At 47.1% G+C, this 19,830-nt stretch overlaps 1 protein-coding gene across 1 annotated transcript in view; it reads left to right on the top strand.

Moving 5' to 3' along the window:
• Positions 1 to 19,830, top strand: part of Ezr (ezrin) — a 44,650-nt gene that overhangs the window by 6,158 nt on the left and 18,662 nt on the right. Inside the window, exon 2 of the mRNA NM_009510.2 lies at positions 17,061 to 17,144. Coding sequence (NP_033536.2) covers positions 17,061 to 17,144 — 84 coding nt within the window. The remainder of the gene's footprint in view (positions 1 to 17,060; positions 17,145 to 19,830) is intronic.

The raw sequence follows: 19,830 nt of genomic DNA, 5'->3' as shown, positions 1-19,830 counted from the left end.
CAAATAAGGCCCTTAATGCCTGAGCTATTTACCCTCCAGCCCTTTACAGAAAGAAGGGTCAGGCCCTTGCTTCCAGGATAAAGGTAACTATTGTGAGGGTCTGGTTAGACTTGTGTGGATTTTATGACTCGGCCAATATTTGGAAGGCGAACCACTCCTTTGGTTCTAGTTTTTACAAAACCATTCTCGTAAAACAAAGAAACTGTTCCTGGTCGGTTCATTCTAAGTCCATCCTGTGCCCTGAGCAGAAACTCCTAATGGGAAAAGTGTCACAGGGCGCAAGCAGGGTTGAGGTTCAACAAGGCTGGTGCCAGCGGCTGCCCTTTGTTTCCTAGGGAAAGTGGCAGTATCTTGTGTCACCTCCTAAGCCATTGTCTAATGGCAGATCTTTGGCACACACTGAGAGCAATTTGTACCTGATATTTGAGTTGGAAAGAGACTGTCTATAAATTAGTTGCTTTTTTTAATCATTGAAAATTTAAAAATTAAACCTAGCAGGAGTGACCCCCGACCCCTCACCCTCCTCATTATATTTCACAGACCTTGGCTATCCCTTTTTGATGTTTGATAAACTGTGTCTTTGTGCCTTTCCTGGCTCTACAGTGAGGTCACACGGTTCAAACATCAACAACAAAACACCCAAAACATCATCTGCTTCCAGAAAGACCTTTAAATGCTTGCAGTATTAGCTGATTCATAGAGGGTGGTAGAAGGTACAAAGTTGCCTCTCTGGGTGATTCTACTCTCTCTGTGCCTTTAAACAAGATCGTGCCTCCTACTTGTAAGGGCTGAAGAGATAGAGAAGTGCGTGTCTGTGTGTGTGTGTGTGTGTGTGTGTGTGTGTGTGTGTGTGTGTGTGTGTGTATGTGTGTGTGCATGTGTGTGTTTATGTTTCACATGCTCGTCCTTGTGCCTGACCCTGGTTGGTGGGATCTACTTGCAACTACAAAATTCTCATCTAATTGAAAGTTTTCCCATCCCATGATGGTCTTTTTTTTTTTCCCCGTCTGATTTAGACAGCCTGATGAACTAGAAAGCAAATCATGTTCGCTGTTTGGCTCTCATGGTGAATACTGCTCACACCCCTCCAACATACAGTGCTGGGGTTTCAGGTCCTGGGAACACGCTGGCTGACAACAGAGGGCCTTCTAAGATTGGATGGTTGTTGCCTCCATGGTTGTCATGGTTACCACATCATGGCCGACCGGTTTCCATTTGATGTGCAAACTCTCATTTCCTGAATGTGCCCCCACCAACCCTTAGTGGCCAAAGTCTGAGGAAAGTTAGCACAGCCGAAAACAGCCTTCTGTAAGGAGGTCACGGGAGCAGTGGCTCCCGCTGCTCCTCCCTAGGGAGCACCTACTGCTCTTAAGAGTTGATACGTTGGGGGTTGGAGGGACAGAGATGTGGAAAAGCAGACAGTTGGCCATTGCATATAATCAAGCATTGCCGAGGGGTAGAGTTAACTTTTTTTTTCTTTTTCCCCCGAGACAGAGTTTCTCCGTGTAGCCCTGGCTGTCCTGGAACTCACTTTTGTAGACCGGGCTGGCCTCCAACTCAGAAATCCGCCTGCCTCTGCCTCCCGAGTGCTGGGATTAAAGGTGTGCGCCACCACGCCTGGCTTAGAGTTAACTTTTATTATTAGTTTATTCTTGGGTGAAGAGTTAAATCGTGGGGCAGAAGGAGCAGAGTGGGCGAGGTGTGGTAGGCTCATGCTGTCAATGAGCCCTTACAGAAAGAACCCTGTCTTGATTGACATGCCTCTAAAACTTGGTCTTCACATAGATTTGGTGGTGAGTGTGTGTCAGTATCTTCCTGGCCCGCTGAGACATGGCCATCATTTCTCAAGTGCTTTAGGTCAGGGATGTTAGTTGAGAAATGTTTGCCTGTGTCTCCATGATGGTGTCTGCAGATATCTTCAGTGTGTCTTGGCACAGGATCCAGCCTTCTTCGTCTTTATGTTTGTGAAGAGAAAACTGATCTAGAGGAGACATGGTCAGCACTGTTTAGCTTGGTCTGTCTTTATGGAACAGGATGCTGTTAGCGATCTCACTGAGATGCTGAGGTGTTGGGCGTGCATACTGCATCGCTTTTGGATGAGCCTCCTCAGGGGCCTTAGCCAGGGAGGGAAGGTTGGGACCACTGTGTGCCTTCCTAAGAAGTGGGCTGGAGAGGAAGCAGTGAGTAGCAAAATGTATTAGATGGATTTGGACAGACCAACCATAAAAGGACCTGTGGGGCTATGTGCTGAAGTTTATAGGTAGATGGGCTTTGAGATCCTTAAAATATACGAAGTTCATATCCTCTCTCTCTCTCTCTCTCTGTGTGTCTCTCTCTGTCTCTTTCTGTCTCTGTCTCTCATTCTTTTTCATTCTCTCATTCATAGTCTCTCCCCTCCCCCTCCCCAATAGATAAGGCATTCCAGGGAGTAAGTGGTGTTAAAATAGGAGGGAAGTGTGCTCAGAGTCTCTGTGTAGCTTCCCTTCTTTCTATTGTGTGACTGTGCCTATTGGAAAAGTTTAGTTCCTGTGGGAAGGGAGTCAATGGCTTGGTGTGTAAAGGAGCTTTACCATCGAGTCTGAGGATCTGCATTGAGTTCCATCCCCAGAGCTCCTGTGGTGGAAGGAGAGGATGCCCTCGGATGGCCATATCCAAAGCACACACATGTGCACGCACATGCATGCACGCAGACACATGTGCCCACACTGGCATACAATATAAAATGTATTACAGGAGGGTGTGGGAAAGGGGAGAGTGATTCATTCCCCCTGTCTCCTCGCAGGCTGTATGCAAAGTCCAGTTGGAAACCAGGTGAAGCCCTGGCCTGCCCAGAGTCTTAGTATGCTGAGGGAGGGGTTCTCCACGAGGCCCCGAAGTGGTGTCACAGTGCCGTAGGTCACCTGTTTATGGCCGATGAAATGAACAGTTGATGGCATTGCAGCTGGGCCTCCGCCCTCCCCTCAGCACACCTGCTTTTAAGGCACTCCACATGGAAACCTACAAACAAACTCTTGGTTCCCGAAAGCTAGCCCATACATACGGGATTTGGGGTGGGGAGGAGGTGTTGTGGCCCAGGACGGTATCTCACTAGCAAGTCTGTCGGCCTTGACAATTGGAAAGGAACACAATAAAATAGGAGGTATCTTCTGAGTGCAGATCTTATGCAGCCATTTTAGGAGGTTTGTGTCCTGGTGCTGTTGGCGGGGTGGGCAGGAAAGGGGCGGGGAACACAGCTGACAGGGGTTGGGAGGAGTGGTTAGCTGAAAAGTACCTCCTATCTTCTTACCCCCAGTTAAATACTTGTGTACAGAGTTTGGTTTAACCTAATAGAACCTCAAAAACAGAGACATTTTAAAAACAGAAGGCTTTTGTTTTTTGTTTTTTTAACGTATGCTTATTCAAACAGTTTATAAACATGCCGATTGTTTGTTTGTTTGTTTGGAGGAAAGTTAAACTTGTGCTGGAGAGATGGCTCAAAGGATAAGAGTGCTAGCTGCTCTTTCAGAGCTCCCCGGTTAAATTCCCAGCACCCATGTGGTAGCTCACAACCATCTATAATTATAATACTATGAGATCTAATGCTCTCTTCCGGTGTGCATACTTACATGCAGACAAAACACCCATATTAACTAAATAAGTTAAACAACAAACAAAAGCAAAAACTGTTGGAGGTCAGACTGTAATTGCTGAAGGCAAAAGGAAAGACTTTATCGGCTAAGATTAAAGATCTCGTATCTAAGTCTCTCATAGGAAAATGTTCCTTAAACTGCAGAATAGTCCTGCTTGTAATGGCCTTAGCTATGGGCAGCTTTGTCTCAGAAGTCAGTGTGTCTGTATTAGAGGCGCGTCCCTAGAACAAGGCGGTCTGACATTCTCCTCCCATTCCTAGCTCCTCCTCCTCCTCCCCTCCGTTGGAAAAAGGAATAACTTCACAGACTTCTAATTTTACAAAGAAAATAAAGCAGTCCAGGTGGGTTTAGTCTACAGGCCTTTCATTTCTTACGTGCTGTGAGTTGAGAACCAAAAACCAGTGTAGCGTGTAGCAGCCATCTTGGCTGTCTCTACCTCAGTCTTTATGGGGATCTCCTCGGTGTGTGTAATTAGGCAGGTATTTCAGGGAGCTATATCCTATCTGAAGTGTGTGCGACACAGCTACTGAAACCAAAAGCCAATGTCTCCATTTCCAGACTCCACTAAAGAGAAAGTGACCTTGAATAAGAAGTTGTTTATTTAGTCTGCCTTGGTGGACTGAGGGGTGTATGCTGGGTTATCTGTGTTTCTCCTTAGCAACAGGTAAACTCCTTTGGCTTTTTCTCTCCCCTAGTCTGTGTGAAGTAGTCTCTGAGAATTCTTGTTTGATTTCTTTGGAAATCCCGGACTGAAAGAAATGGGTACCACCGTACAAGCACACACACAAAGTGTGAGAAGTTACAGGTCCAGGCACCGGGAGCAGCGGCCTACGACTGTTAGCAGCCTGTGCCCTTCCCTTCTGTGGGTTCTGCCCACAGGCCCTCCTGCTCTGGTATGGGCCGGGGGAGCAGTCTCTCTGCTACCCAAAGGTCTGTGGGAAGGGCTCAGCACACCCTGTTCCCAGCCAGGTTTGGAAGAGAGAGGTTCAGAACGGACCCTCTTCTTAACGCTCCGTAAGTTCCCTTCTGTTTTAAGGTCAGATTTTCCCCCCCTGATCATAATGAGTACAAACAGGACTGGTTTGTCCACTCTTTGTGTGTGTTAAGTAGCCTTGCTCTGACAGGAAGTGGGTCTGGGGGCAGGAAGTAGCTTACTTTCTGAGGCAGAAAAGAGCTATTGAGAAGAACTTGAGACTTCATTGCGTGTCCTCAAAGTTACGGGGAAGCGTTAGCCCTTCCAAGCCCTTAGCCATTCTCTGGGATTTACTAATGGGCTTTTCCGTCCATTGACGTAGATCCAGCCGTAGAAATCAAACACAAGGGTTATACAGAGAGAAGAGCGTCAGAAGTTGAGAGAGTTGCCTAAGGCATCTGGGTCTCACTGCCCTCAGTCACTAAAAAGATTTAACTCTCAATCCAGGAAGGAGATGCCTGCCTGCTGCCCAGGACGCTGAGGCAGGTGGATTGGGACTTCAAGGCTGAACTAGGTACTTAAATAGACTATTTTCTCAAATGAAGAGACAGGTGGAGCAGTGCATGCAGATGCAGAGATACATGCAAGTGATCATGCACGTGCATGGGGTGGGGGTGGGCTGACACATGCACGTGTGCACACACACGCGCACTCGCACACGCGCGTGCGCACGCGCGCACACACACACACACACACACACACACACACACACACACACACACACACACGAAGGCTAGGAATGCCCAGGCAGGAAGCAGTAGCCAGTTACAGTCACCTATAGAGTAATTAACCTTGTCTCTGTGATAGTGAAAACATACACATTATGTTACAGGGATTAAAACTGTCTTGGAATAGTTAACAGGTAGTTTTCAGGCCCAGCATCTGTGCCAGTATATTAAGAATTTAGTGTTTATATTTAGTCTGGTGGCGGTGGTGTCATAGTGAGGACAGTTTGGCAAGAAGCTCAAAGAGAATGTTGTACTAACTTTCGTAATTAAAGATACCCACCGAGTTCCTTCAGAGTGCACCTGCCATCTATAAAGTGAGGTGAACGCCCACCATGTTCCTGGGAAGCCAGATCAGCCTGGCTGTGCGCAGCCGGGCACACGTGTACAAGATGGTTTATTATGCTTTAAAATATTGGGGGTCAGCCGGGCGGTGGTGGCGCACACCTCTAATCCCAGCACTCAGGAAGGAAAAGGCAGGCAGATTTCTGAGTTCGAGGCCAGCCTGGTCTACAGAGTGAGTTCCAGGACAGCCAGGGCTATACAGAGAAACCCTGTCTCGAAAAAACAAAACAACAACAAAATATATATATTGGGGGTTGGAGGGTGCCCATCCTACTTAATAAACCATAAATATCCAAGTATCCCAGAGTGAAGGTATAAGGTGTTTTATAGATAGCCATGAATGTGAACATTAGCAGACATGAATCATGAAAAAAAACCCTTAAATTTGACAACTTCCATTCAGCCAGACCTGCTTGCAATTAAAAGTCAAAACGATGACTTTATACTCTTATTTGATTTAAAATTTATGGTCAACATTTTCTGGACACCAAGGAAGGCAGGGCATATCGTGAACTGGGATCCCACAGGAAGAACTGCTTGCTTTTTAATGGAGTCAAACTGGGTCCTTTGGCTTTGACCTCTGAGGTCACCTCCTTGCTCTTCATTAGTGGTTGATGCTGGGGCAGACTCTTAACAGGACTGGCTGCACTAAGACAGAGAGAGGCAGGAGCATGGTGGTGTTGGTCTTAATTCATGTTGCCATCAGGAGTTCTTCTCACAGCCTTGCTACTTGACCTTTTTGGTGGTGAGCCACAACTGTCCCCAAGAACAGAGTCTTCATCGGAATAGCTGATGTTGGCCTGTGCTCCAAACATTGCTACCAGGTCTCCTTATATGATCAGTGGTGTGACTGGCACGCGTCGTTCCTGGGAGAGCTGAAGAGAGAATAGAGCTGCAGAGCAACACTTAGGGCTCTGGAGCTGCTCTCTGCTTGTGTGACAAATGGATTCTTGTCAGCTCTGACATTATTATTTACAACAACTACTACTACTTAGGCAGTAAGAGACACATGTCCTAGTATTGTGCCATCATGTGGAAACTTTATTATTTTGAGACCATGCATCCTAGCCAGACACCTTTATAGGCTTGCTGTAGAGCCCATGATGAGCAGATTTTACTGCTTGCCTGACTGACAGTTTTGTGGTAATGGACCTACAGCTGAGTGAGCTTCCTTTTACGTCTGGCAGTCTTCCTACTCGTGCTGATCAAGCTGCTCTGAACACTGTTAGGCAAGCAGTACGCTGGTGACCAGATCTGACTTAGAGCTCCAGGGAGCCTGGTGTCCATGACCAGGCCAGCTGTGTGTGTTTATCATCATCCTCGAGCTGGGGGTTCTTCTCAGGGCTAGTTCATCCCTACTGTGTGCTTATCCTGCTATTTCCACCTTCTCCACACATCAGCAAGAATGTTCCGGAAGCCTGGCAGCAAGGGCTTGTGCTTAGATGTATGCCATCCTGCCTTTGAATGCCCAGGGACAGCTGTAGCTGTGGTTGGGAGCTCTAGGGGAGAACCTCATTTGCTAATGCTGGAGTGACAGGCCTTATGTGAATATTATAACTGATAAGTTCAGGAAATAAAGGAGCCCTTGGCATGGCACTTCTCTCTGAGATACCCTTAATATTTTGGTTAACTCTGGTTTAGCATAGACTTCGACTGCTTAGACTACTGCTTGCTTTGGCCCTCTTCAGGAGGAGGGATAGTTTGGTAATTTTTTTTTTTAAAGAGTCACTACAAATGAATGCTTTTTAGAAACAGTGACAGTATAAAACATGGTCCTGGGAGTTGGCCTTGCAGCGATTTTCTAGACTTTATGAGTATATAAACGGTAGTCAGCCCCAGTGCAGATGTAGGCAGTCATCTTGTTACAAATGGAGGCTTTGGGGCGTGGGGTCCCAGGTTAGGGGCCAGAGGTGGCTCAGCAGGTCTAGAGGTGCTTGTCCACAAGCTTGGCTGTTTAAGATCACACTCTAAAACCTCCATAAAGGTGGGTAGGGAGAGCCAGTGTCAGCGTCCTGTGACACTGTGCTGGGTCCAGGCACATAGATGCACACAGTTAAAAAAAAAAAATTGAAAAAAATTGAAAAAATTTAAATTTTAGTTAGCTTTTGCTGCGACAGCTTCCAAAGGGGCAGAAAGACCTTCAGAAGAACAATCCAGCAGACACCAAAGCCACAGACGCCATTCACCTTCTGCGAGCTGCCTTTGCCCACCTTAGCTGAGTTCCAGAGTCAGCCTTTTCAGGCAGGGTGGTTAAAGTTTGCTAAGTTACTGGAACTATTTTACAGAGTTCAGTTATTCGTTAGCTAGCATTTGTGCAGAGTGGCCACTGTGTCTTAGCAGATGCTACAAGATGACAGTTATTGGCAGTCAGTGGTTTGTGTCAGAGATTAGAAGGGACCAGGATTCCTAGGCCTAGACTGTGGGCCCCTCTGTTACTCCCAGGGCCAGTGCTTTCCAAGCAGGTCATGATTAGCAGGCGCTTTAGTTCCAGTTAAAGGATTTGTGGCCTTCACTGTTGGGCTCTTTCCAATGGTCACGTGTTGTCATTGACTTCACCCCTGAGCTTGGCAGAGTAAATTTACACATAGCCCTGCTATATCTGGAGCCTGGGAAGCAAGTGCCTTACTTATTGGGCTAACACAGGCTACAATGTGGTTTACATCCCAGAGGAACACCACAGTGTTGAGGTGTAGCTGGCCATAGGAAAGGTTAGACCGTTAGGAAGGTTATAGTTCCTCTTGAGGTCAGATAGCATAAAGCGTGTATTTCTGACATCTCCTTCAGCAGGAACAGGCCCTTAGGGTCGAGGATCTGTTAATGTGAGAGAGCGTTTCAGAATAGGACTGAATTCCTGCTTCTGTCTAGGGGAAACCAGAACCCAGGGAGAGCCTGGTCCTCCTTCTGCCCCAGGGCTGCAGACCACAGCTTAACAGCTCGGAGCTCAGCAGTCAACCCTGTTCTGCCACATAGGGTAAAACCAGGTCGTGGTGGAGTGACCTCACACATTGTCACGGTCAGGCCAGGCTGTGTGACAGCTAGAGCCCTGCCTTCCCAAGGACATGGAATATTTTCATTTAAAACTCAAAACAAAAAAAGTAGGCTTAGTTACATGTTGAGTTCTTGAAAATTAGTCTCCTTTAATCTTTGTCCCATCAAGCTGACCATACATAGTGGGTTTGAGTGACATTGCTTCTTAGCTGCCCTGTTTGAGATCATCCAAGCAACATCGAACCAACTGACAAAATGTTTACCCAATAATTCCAGTGGATTAAGGAAGCGGTGGTATTTGGCACTAGGAAAGGATGAAGTGCTGATACAGGTAAAACAGATGATTTGAAAATGTGCTAACTGGCAGACAGATTTCTTTTCTCTGATACGCCCAGAATAGGAAATCATAGAGCCTACAACGTAGGTTGTGGGTCATCAAGGCTTGGGAGTTTAAGAACGGGGGTGATGCTGACCGGCACAGTGGTTTTCCTGTAGGTGGTTGAGAACATTCTAAAGCTAGTGCATGCCTGGAACCCTTGACTAAGACAGGAGGATTGTAAATTGAAGCCGACTGGGCTATGTAGCAATATTGCTCTATCTCAGAAAGGAAAACAAAAATCTAAAACTTGACGGCAATGTTTGTTGTGTAATTCTGCGAATGATAGAAATCCCAATTTGCACATTACAAATGGGTGAATCTTACAGCATGTAAATTATATCTCCTTAAAACTCCTAAAACACAGACTCAACATGAGAATGAAGGTAAATACTTGTCTCAGTTTTCCAGGCCCGACACAGCAGGCGAGTGTTTGTCATTTGTCATTGTGAAGTCCCCGTCCTCGCTCTGAGGGAGAATGGTAATATGTCCACTCCCTATTTCTAGCATTTCCTAGCCTTTCAAAGGTCATCCCCAGTATTTGAAGGTTGTTAGAAGTTGCTGATGGGTCACCCTCAGCAGGGCTGTTGGCAAACAGCACCTACATTTGCCTTGATAAGGGGAGCTGGGCTCTCAGCACAATCCTGGGCCCAGATTGAGCTTTGAGCCCAGGCAGGTGTGATAACCAGGCACAATCTTATCACTGCATCCCCTGCCTGAAATCCAAACATTCCAGTGCCACTGTTTGTATTTCCTCTTCATTCCTGATACATGAATATAGAAGAAAAATCACCAGAGATGTTTGACCCACAGTGGCTACTGTGTGTGTGTAAGGCTCAGTCTAGAATGCATTCCTCTATCAGAAGTTCCATTGATATTTGCGCTAACTCTAATAAGAGTGAGTGAGCGTAGACATGAATGTTGCACATTGAGACTACGCGTGCTACACAACCTTAATCCCAGTACTCGGGAGGCAGAGGCAGCTGTGGATCTCTGCTTTTGAGGCCAGCCTGGTCTATATATGGAGTTCCAGGACAGCCAGGGCTATGTAATAGAGAGACCCTGTCTCAAACAGAACAAAACAAGCAAAAAAGTGAACAACTGTGGGAGAAATCTTAAGCTAAGGTAAATCTCTCAGTGACCTTACCCATGACAAGACTGATTTACCAGAGAAATCTGGGAGATAACTTAGCATAAGTCAGACTCAGCATTTACACTCAGATGGAGTGGATGGTTAAGGTTTCGTTGTCAAGTCTGTCTTTTTTCTTTTTCTTCCTTTTTTTCCCCCCTTAGGCCCTTAGATGTTTTAGATGACATTTTGATAAACTATAAAGACCCAGAAGTGTGTGTCTTCAGAGTGCATTCTGAAAAGCCATGCATCTTTGAGATGCCTCTGACCAACAGAGCCTGGGAATTCTAGCCTGCAGGGTCATGGAATCTCACAGCTTGCTTTATTTAGCTAAACAAAGGAACAAAAAACTTACTCCAGACTCACGTGACCCTGGCACAAGGTCCCACCCCATGGATTCCTGTTCTCTTTAAAAGTCACATACTGTCTGGAGAATCACACAGCCACTGACATGGCCAGAAGACTCAAGACAGATTGCAGACCTTATACATGGTAAAAGTCAGGGAATCCCGCTCTGGCTGGAAAGTGGGGTGTGTCAGAACAGAGAGATTCTGACACTTCTGCCCAAGACTGGGGCACCAGCAAGGATGAGGCTGGGCTTATTTACCTTAACAGGGTAGCTGCTGCTGGTTTTACTCAAAACAAAACCAAGTTGGCTGTTTAGGTTTTTAATCTCCATGGCACAGAAGCAGTTTGGCCTGCCCTGTGCCGTGTCTGCCCAGAAAGATCATCCTGAAAATTGAAGGAGGTGTTCTCACTGCCTGCTTCTGGCCTCCATTGTTACTTCCTTATGGTCAGGTGATATTATTGGCTGTCCTGTGCTCTATCTGCATGCCCCTAAGAAAGACGGCAGGCCATCTGCACCCTTACTTTCCACCCCACGTTTCTAGACAGACCCCATTCCTCTGGACCAGCCAGCTGAGAACATTGACCTAACTTGCATGTAGCCTTTCAGACCTGAAAGGGGGCAAGGCTCAGGACTGTCCTTTTGCAGCTCAAGTGACTGAGGCCAAGGACAGGGAGAGAGCATTCTCTGCTCTGAGATAAAGGACAGCCTTTGACATCTTCATTCTTGCCAGTGTCCCAGTGATGCTTTTATTTAAGCTGTGCTCAGAAACTCTTAGCTTGATTTTAAGAACTAAGAATGCCTGAGCCAAGCCCGGTGGTGCACACCTCTAACCCCCAGCACTCTGAGGGTCAAGGCAGGAGGATTGTGAGTTCTAGACTGACCTAGGCTATATACCTAGACCTTTTCTCAAAATAACAAAAGGAAGGGACAAGTTCCTAGACTCTTGAGACTAACAGGGGGGCATCTAAGAATTGATTCCAGGGACGTCGCTGAGGCCCAAGGGAGAGGAAGGGGCCGAGGACACAGGATAGTGGGAGGCCTAACTGTGCTGTCCTCATGGTGATCACAGATCCTGAATGAGCCCAGAACATGGGAGATACCCACCATAGGGCCAGGCCTGGAAACTCCTCAGTTCTGGGAACAGTAGATTTAAGCCAAGTGACCCAGTGCTTTGAGAAGATTTATTAAGCAAAGGTGGGCGGAGTCAGGGTGACCAGGCTACTGTTGAATCCTGATACATTTGCAGTTGCAGTGTGAATGCTTGTGAAATGCTAGTTGTTGCTTTTCATTAAAAGCAAAAACAAAACAAATATCTAATTTTTTTACTGGCCAGTTTCATTCTTGTTTCTTAGAAATAATAAAAAAAATTTTTAGTTCATCCCCATTTTTGGTTTTAGGCAGTTTGTTTTTTTAAAAAAACCAAACAGACATACCTCCGGCACCATGTTTGTGCAGGAAATGAGAAACTGGCCCTTGCCACCAAAATAAAAACCATTCACCTAAGTTGTGCTACTGCCCGGGCATGAAACGTACACGTTTATTAGAAACTCTCTTTCGGAGCACCCTACTAACTTGCCTTGTATCCAAGATAACTTCCTTTAAAAGGGATTTTTAGGTGACAGACATTTATTGGTTTAGCGAGGGTATGCTGGTGCCCCCCTGCTGTGCATATGGAGGTCAGAGTACACTTGGGGGTGGGGAGTCTGTCCTTTCCTTCTGTCATGTGGGTATGAGAGATCAAACTGAAGTCAGGCTTGGCGGCCCTCGCCCTAACCTGCCAAGCCATCTCAAGTCAAGATAAGTTATTTTGAAGTTCTGACCTTAAGTAGCTGTGGGAAGATTCCATTGTTATTAACCTGAAGAATGCTGCACATCTGCACAGATCAGTATGCTTCTGTTTTAAGTTGCATAAGTTTATGAGCACCTGCTTGGGAATTTTAACATCTTAGAACCCTAGGTCTGAATTATCTTACATGAGCCTCACTCCCCATTGTGAGAGGCCGGAGAGGCACATGTGTAACTCTACTCTCCACTGTCTGTCCGTCTACCCTCCCCTAGATAAGGACCAATGCTTTATGGTATTTTGGCAAGTCTGAGATAAATCCTACTCTTTGGGGGGGGGGGTTGTTGGGGTTGGATTTTAGATGACTAACTGGTACTGGGGTGTGTGTGTGTGTGAGAGAGAGATGTACATGTACACAAGATTATGTGCTAAAGTCAGTATTGGCGATGCTAGGATAAATATCCAGGACCCCCAGCAGTAAAAGCTCTGAGCTACACCCAGCCCTTCAGCATTGCTACTGACATGCAAATTATCAAGACAATAAGAACTGCCACTCTCCCATCTCGGTGGCAGTTTGGATTTTGAATTTGTGAGTCAACTCTCCTCCTGTCAATAGGGCCACTTAGCTCTCCTTTATTTCTGTGACACTGTTGCCATTCAGGCACCAGTTGTATCCAAATCCTCCAAGTTCATTAAAAACCATCGTTTACCATGCAAACCCAGCACGAGGGCAGCACCAGGGAAGCTGGGTTTACATGTGTGTCCTCAGTTGAAGTCTGATTTCTCCCAGGCTCCCGACTGTGTATATAAAGAGTCTCACTATGGCTAGTGAAGGTTGCACTAAATTTGATGAAGTTTATGCTGCATCGCAATATATTCATTATTAAAGATTTATAAACTGAAAACCACCCTAGTGGTCTTTCTAAGCACAGAAACAGTTTAGTGTGCTGTGGAGTAAGCTGGCATGTGCTGTATTTGGAAACTGGTCAGTGGTGCTTTTAGATCTTTGGGGTGATTTGTAACACTTGTGCTTAGGAACTGGCTGGCTCTGAGTATGGATACTGAAATGTAAGGGTCTGGAAATCGCTGAAGGACGACCCCAGACTCAGATAGCATGCGAAAACAAAGAATATTTATTCTGCAGAAACAACCAGCCTGTGGGGGTCAACCATGTTTTGAAATGGCGACCCCAGACAAAGATGTGCAGGCCTTCTTATAGGGAACCAGGAGAACTCTCTAGAAGGATTCAATAATCTAAAATTTCATTGGTGGATGCTGGGGGGTCATAGGTGTTGAGTGGTCTGCATTCCCATGTCATGCATGTTTAACCATAGCCTGAGCTAGGGCTGCCCAGTGCAGATGGCCCCTTCTGAGATAAGATAGTTCCCCATTTTTGTGATTATTCCTAGGCTGTTCTTTGGGAAGGGGTTTCATGATCTTGTTCTGGATTTCATGGCCTATCCCTGGGGCTGGTGTCTTATGGTCTTTTTTTCAAAATCAGGCCTGGTCCTTAAGTGGAGACAAATGGGGTTTATGCTGCCCTCTCAGAGGCTTTGTGCGATGCTTTGGCATGGTCTTGTGGCATGATCGCTGTGTGTCTGGGTGGCAGCAACGCCCTTGGTGGAAACATTGGTACATCTGTCGGTCTTTAGTATCAAGATTGTGGACACAACACTCTGTGTGTGTGTGTGTGTGTGTGTGTGTGTGTGTTACTATTGACTTGGTGGATTTTGGTTGATTGGTTGGGTTGGTTGGTTTGGTTTGGTTTGGTTTTGGTCTTTTGAGACAGTGTTTCTGTACTCATGGCTGTCCTGGAACTTGCTCTATAGACAACACTGGCCTTTAACTCAGAGATCTACCTGCTTCAGCCTCACAAGTGCTAGGATTAAAGGTGTGCACCACCACATGTGGCTTAGGGAAGATTCTTAAAAACCTGGTGTATGCCCAGATCAGAGCTAGGGATTGTCCTTTTGAACTGAACAAATATAGCCTACATTAGCAGAAGTATTTATAAAGCTACTCGCTTACCTTCCAGAGCTGTCTGAACTTTGGCTTGAATAAAACCTAATCAGAACCCTAATGTGACACATAGCTGGGTGTGGTGGCATACGCCTATAGAGCTGGCAGAGGCAGGAGGATTGCCCGTGAGTTAGAGGACAGACTGGTTTGCATAGTGAGTTCTGGGCCAGTCAGGGCTATATAGTGAGACCATCTCAAAACAGCCTCCAAGAGGAGATGGGTATTACATCTTAAATTCTTAAATAGTGTGCTTCATGTAGTTTTCAGAATGGTTGATATCAACAGTCTGTGTGTGTGTGTGTGTGTGTGTGTGTGTGTGTGTAGATATGGATCTACATATTTGAGCAGATGTATATGTGTGCGTGTGCCTGCTAAGGCTTGGAGTTGATGTTGAATGAAGGAGTCTTCCTTCATTGATGTCCACTCTGTTTACCAAGGCAAGGTCTCTCATCTAATTCTTTACCCGTTGAACCATCTCCACAGCCCTTGCAGCATCTTTGTGGCAATCACTGGCTTTGGCATCTGCAGATTCCCTACATTTAGAAGGCTTGGCCCCAGATATTCTCTCTCTGCCTCTGTCCTGCTCTGTTTGTTATGCCGGGGGTAACTGAAGATCTGCCAACCTGATATAGGGATATTTCTCTAGATTATGCTTTTTTGTTTTGTTTAGTTTGGTTTGGTTTGGTTTTTCGAGACAGGGTTTCTCTGTGTAGCCCTGGCTGTCCTGGAACTCGCTCTGTAGACCAGGCTGGCCTCGAACTCAGGAATCCCCCTGCCTCTGCCTCTGAGTGCTGGGATCAAAGGCGTGCGCCACCATTGCCCGGCTTAGATTATGCTTTCTTACTGGCTTTTTTTTTTTTTTCTTTAAATTAAGAGTATTGCTGTCAGGGAAATGACTACCATTTTAAGTTTTAAAAATCATATTAAAACAGCAAGTTTCTTTGGAGTTAATTCCAGTTCTTCAACTTGTAGATAGGCAGAGACAGTTTGGGCATTCTGGAGACTCCTGCCTCCTGGGCACTAGTGTTGCCAGCTAGCAAGCCTCCTGATCTGGGATGGGTGTTAGAGAATCCCTTGGCTTGCCCAACCTTTCACATTAGGGGCAAATCTTTTATTTTTCCTTCTCTTCCTTCTTCTTGGATTTGAGATGGGGGTCAGACGGGGGTGGGGAGGGTTGGATAGGTCCTCACTGTATAGCCCTGGATAGTGAAATTGATAGTGACACTTGCTATGTAGACTAGGCTGGCCTCAAACTCAGAGATCTGCCTGCCTCTGCCTCTGCCTCTCTAGTGTTGGGATCACATTTGGTGCCTGCCCCCTGCTGTTGTGTCCTGGCTGGATACTCTACCCAGTGGGCTAAGAACTGGCTCACTCGGTCCTGTCATCATGACAGGTCACCTGTGCTGTAAAGAGACCCCTCTGGTCCTGTCTTTGTCACCCATCTCTAAGCATCACAGCTGCTGTGGGCTCTGGTCCTTCTCTGTGGGAGGGTGATACAGAAGAGCCAGTGAGAGGTTTCCTATACATAGTAAGCCTAGGTTTCTCAAGCATGAGATATAAGAACTATCTTGACTTTTTTTATTGAAAAAATTAAAAAACTATATATAATACAATGTATTATATAATTTTATATAAACTATAATTTTTGTATAATTTAATTTAAATTTATTATACAAATATATATTTGTTATATAAATATAATATATGCACTCTATAATACATAATCTATATTTATATAACATGTTATATAATATATGTGTATTATATATTTATATATAACATATATACTATATATATAGTGTGTATTTATATGATATATTATACTACATATAATATATAGTATTTATATCCTGCATGTATGTCTGTGTACCACATGTGTGCCTGGTGCGTATGGAGGTCAGAAAAGGCCATCAGATCCCCCGGGACAGGGTCTGGATGGTTTTGAACCACCATGTGGGTGCCGGGGAACTGAACCTGGGGCCTCTGCAACTGCCACGAATGCTCTTAACTGGTGGGCCAACTCTCCAGCTCCAACTAATTTTAAACAAAAAACAAAACCAAAAGAGCCAGAGTAGGAAAGTTCTGAGGCTCTCTGAGGCACTGCCTCCCCTCGGTGTATCCTTGAGGGAGGAGGAGGGTGAGGGTTGGGGTTGGAAGTTGGGGGGCTGGGCACCATTCTAATGTGGCGTCCCCTGCCGGCCTCTTAAGTCTGTCTGAGCTGGTGTTGATGGGCCATCTCCATTTATGCTTGTCGCAGTTTTATTTTTAGATGTCCTTTTCTTGGTTTCTGCTGTATAATTAGCATTTTAAATGGCTGCCTGATGCCCTGTCCCCTTTGATTTTGAAGTTTATTCATTGCACCGTTTTTTTATATCAGTTACTAATGTCTCCAGACTGCCAGGCACATAGCCCCTCCCCCCTCCTTGGCGTGACCCTCCTGCTGGTACCTCAGCTGCCCTGTCTCCCTCCCCTGGCTTTTGTGTGTGTGTGTGGGGGGGGGGGTGTCATGAAATGGTGTACGGGAAAATGTATTATTCAAGGTTCTATGTACGTCCACACAGATGTGCTTTGTTGACATGGCGAGACTGCTTTTGAACCCCAGACCCTGTACCTGCTGAGGCTTTGTGATTCCCAGTGAAAACAGATGTTACCCTACTCCTGAGCAGCTCTGAGTTTAAGTGGGAGGGTGAAGAGGCCACCATGGGAAGATGCGGGAAATTCAAGTTTCTTTTCCCGTTTTCCAGATCAACGTCCGGGTGACCACCATGGATGCCGAGCTGGAGTTTGCCATCCAGCCAAACACCACCGGGAAGCAGCTCTTTGATCAGGTCAGTCTGACTCTGGGAAGGGAACTGACCAAGCCCTTAGGAGGAGTCTGTAATGGACCAATCCTTTGGTCTTCTAAGCAAGTTACCGTGTTTTGTTACAAGGGCCTTTGAGAAAGCAGAAACTTTCAGATCTGTGAAGTCAGATCTTTCTGGTAAATATTCTTTGCTGATAGCATTCACTTGATGCTGGGCTATTCACAGCACCACTCCTTACCCAATACAATTTTGTCAAATGGCTCAGCCCTTCCCAAAGTGGACTAGAAAACTTTTCTAGCATTAGCAGCTGCGTGTCACAAGTCAACAAACCCTTTCTGCAGAGGGCCACACAGTTAGTCTTTCAGGTCGGAAGACCATGTGGTCTGTGCCGTCTGCATTGCTCATTCTTTCCTCTGTTACTGAAAGCGGCCACAAATCCATGGATTGAGTGAACTTGATGTTGTCAAGTGGAAACTATACAGGGTACCGAATTTTTAAAGGGATTTCCCCAACCTTCCAAAACAAAACATAACAAAGAGAACCGAATACTTAGCCTGTGGCCACCAGATAGTCCACAGACCAGACTTGGCCGCCACTGTTGTATTTAGAATCCTCTTCTGCAGTTCAGACAGATCAGCTTTGCTAATGCAAGCACCGTGACAAGGGCACGGCACAGCGTATTTGACACGGGGAGTGGTTCTCAGTACATCAGCCCTGTGGTCCCACTCGCTTTTGTGAGGCCACAGAATGTCCCGTATTCTGTTTCTTAACAAAACATCAGGTAGCCGGCTCCAGCAGGCAGGTTCACTGTAGTACGCTGGTTTTCTAAAGCAGCCTTTCCAGAATGTACTACATGACTATCGCATAAAATGGGGACCTGGGCACCTCTCCGTCCCATCTTGTGGTAGGGCTAGGAAAACTCTTGGCTTTTTGTTCTCGGCCTAACTTGGTAGAGTAAATGGGCCCAGACAGTAGCAAGGGTGAGCTGAAGATGCCTGGGCAATCCTGGCCAGAGCTCACCCTTGGCACTGAGGCCCTCCGTGAGGGTTTTCCAGGAGTTGACAGAGCAGACACATCTGTGTCCGCATGCCTCCTGAAGCCTGAGGTAAATGGTAGAGATGAATGAGCTCGTTCTAGAGCGTAGGAGAGGGTGTGGGGATACACGCAAGGCCGGACATGAATCACACAGCACCTCACCTGAGAGCTTGCCATCCCAAGTGGCCCCACTGCCTCCGGGTGTGGCACTCTGCCTTCAAGGGCCCGACCCGAAAATGGGAGCCCCGGTGCTGGGGAATCCTGGGAAGGGAATTCCAGCACCTTCGGAGGTTACGCGTGGTACAGCCCATGCTTGACCCAGTCTCTTCTGGAGAGTCAGGGCAGGGTAGTGCCAGGTGGCTCTACAGCAGCAGAGCGTCGGGTGCCAGGGATGCCCAGACCTGTTCTGCAGGGCTTGGCGCGGACCTGGGCTGCCGGTCACCATGGTTTGAAGGTTGTTCTCTTCTAGTGAGATCTCAGCGATTCTCTGCTCGCGGGGTGAGGCAGGAGTAAGGATGAAATCTAAAGGTCACCTCGGAAAAGTTCCCAGGAGAGGCTGTGTCCCCGAGTCCTGTGTGGCACCATGTTCAGGGCCTGAGGCAGAGCAGTGTCCTGGCTCCCAGCGTGGGCTCTTGAGCACTACAGTCCCTATCTGCCTGCTTTCCAAAGCAGAGCGGGAAACCTGTAGTGTGAGTGGAGAGAGGAGACCATAGTCACAGAGCAAGGTGGCTTGCTCCTATCTCTGCAGCGGCCTCTTCCCTCCCAGTCCAGGCTGCAGCCCGTCACTTGGCTCCAGCTGGAGAACCGTATGGAGCAAGAGCTGGGATTGGATGTTCTGTGGGGACAGGAGGGATGGGACAGCACTTCAGCTCCTGCTTGGGGTTGACTGAACCTGACATCCCCGTCCTTACACTTCTGAAGCCAGTCACCCAGACCCTTCCTGAGGCAGAGGTAAGGGCCAGCCCCCAAGCTGCTGAGACACTCCTTGGGTGAGGCTGAGAGATGAATCATAGGCCCTTGAAGGCAGTGGGAACGGACGGACGGACGGCTTTACGGAGGCGTGGGATTCCCCTATGGGGAGGACCTGTGATCTATGGCAAGATTTCAGAATGTACTGAGGGAAGGCTGTGGAGAAGCCCAAGCTTTAAACACACTGAAGACCATTCATTGGGAACAGTAAGGAGGGGGTGGCAAGTCAGGGCAGTGGGGGCAGCTTTTCTCAGACAGCGGTGGCCTTGGCTGCACAGCAGGCTCGCAGACTGACATGTCCGTCCACACAGATGCAGAAGACTCTGAGTGGTCCCTGGAAGCCTAGAGCAGAGGAGAGGGGGGCCAAATGGACAGGCGTCCTTACTAGCTGGTCAGGACTAGACTGAGGCTGCAGCTGGGCGGATGGGTGGAAAGAGTGCATTAGAGCCAGCACCTGCTTGCTGAGTGTGAAGGCCTTCCCTGTGCCACCTTATGCCACCTTGATAAGGACTGGCTTGCGGATAAGAAGTCGGCAGGAGTGGACACGGAGTCCCTTCTGCTCTCGGCACAAAGGGCATGGGTTACACAAGGCCCGGGAACAGAGGAAGAGGCTGCGTTTCCTTCACCCCGCACTGTGATAACATCTTGGAGGTGGTGTATCCCCTGTTTTGTGGGGTGAGCAGAGAGAGGGGATGAACAGGGCACA

The sequence above is a fragment of the Mus musculus genome, chromosome 17 (genome assembly GCF_000001635.26).
Source record: "Mus musculus strain C57BL/6J chromosome 17, GRCm38.p6 C57BL/6J".
Classification (NCBI taxonomy): domain Eukaryota; kingdom Metazoa; phylum Chordata; class Mammalia; order Rodentia; family Muridae; genus Mus; species Mus musculus.
The sequence above is the reverse complement of the archived record's forward strand: the minus strand, read 5'-3'. Positions and strand labels throughout refer to the sequence as shown.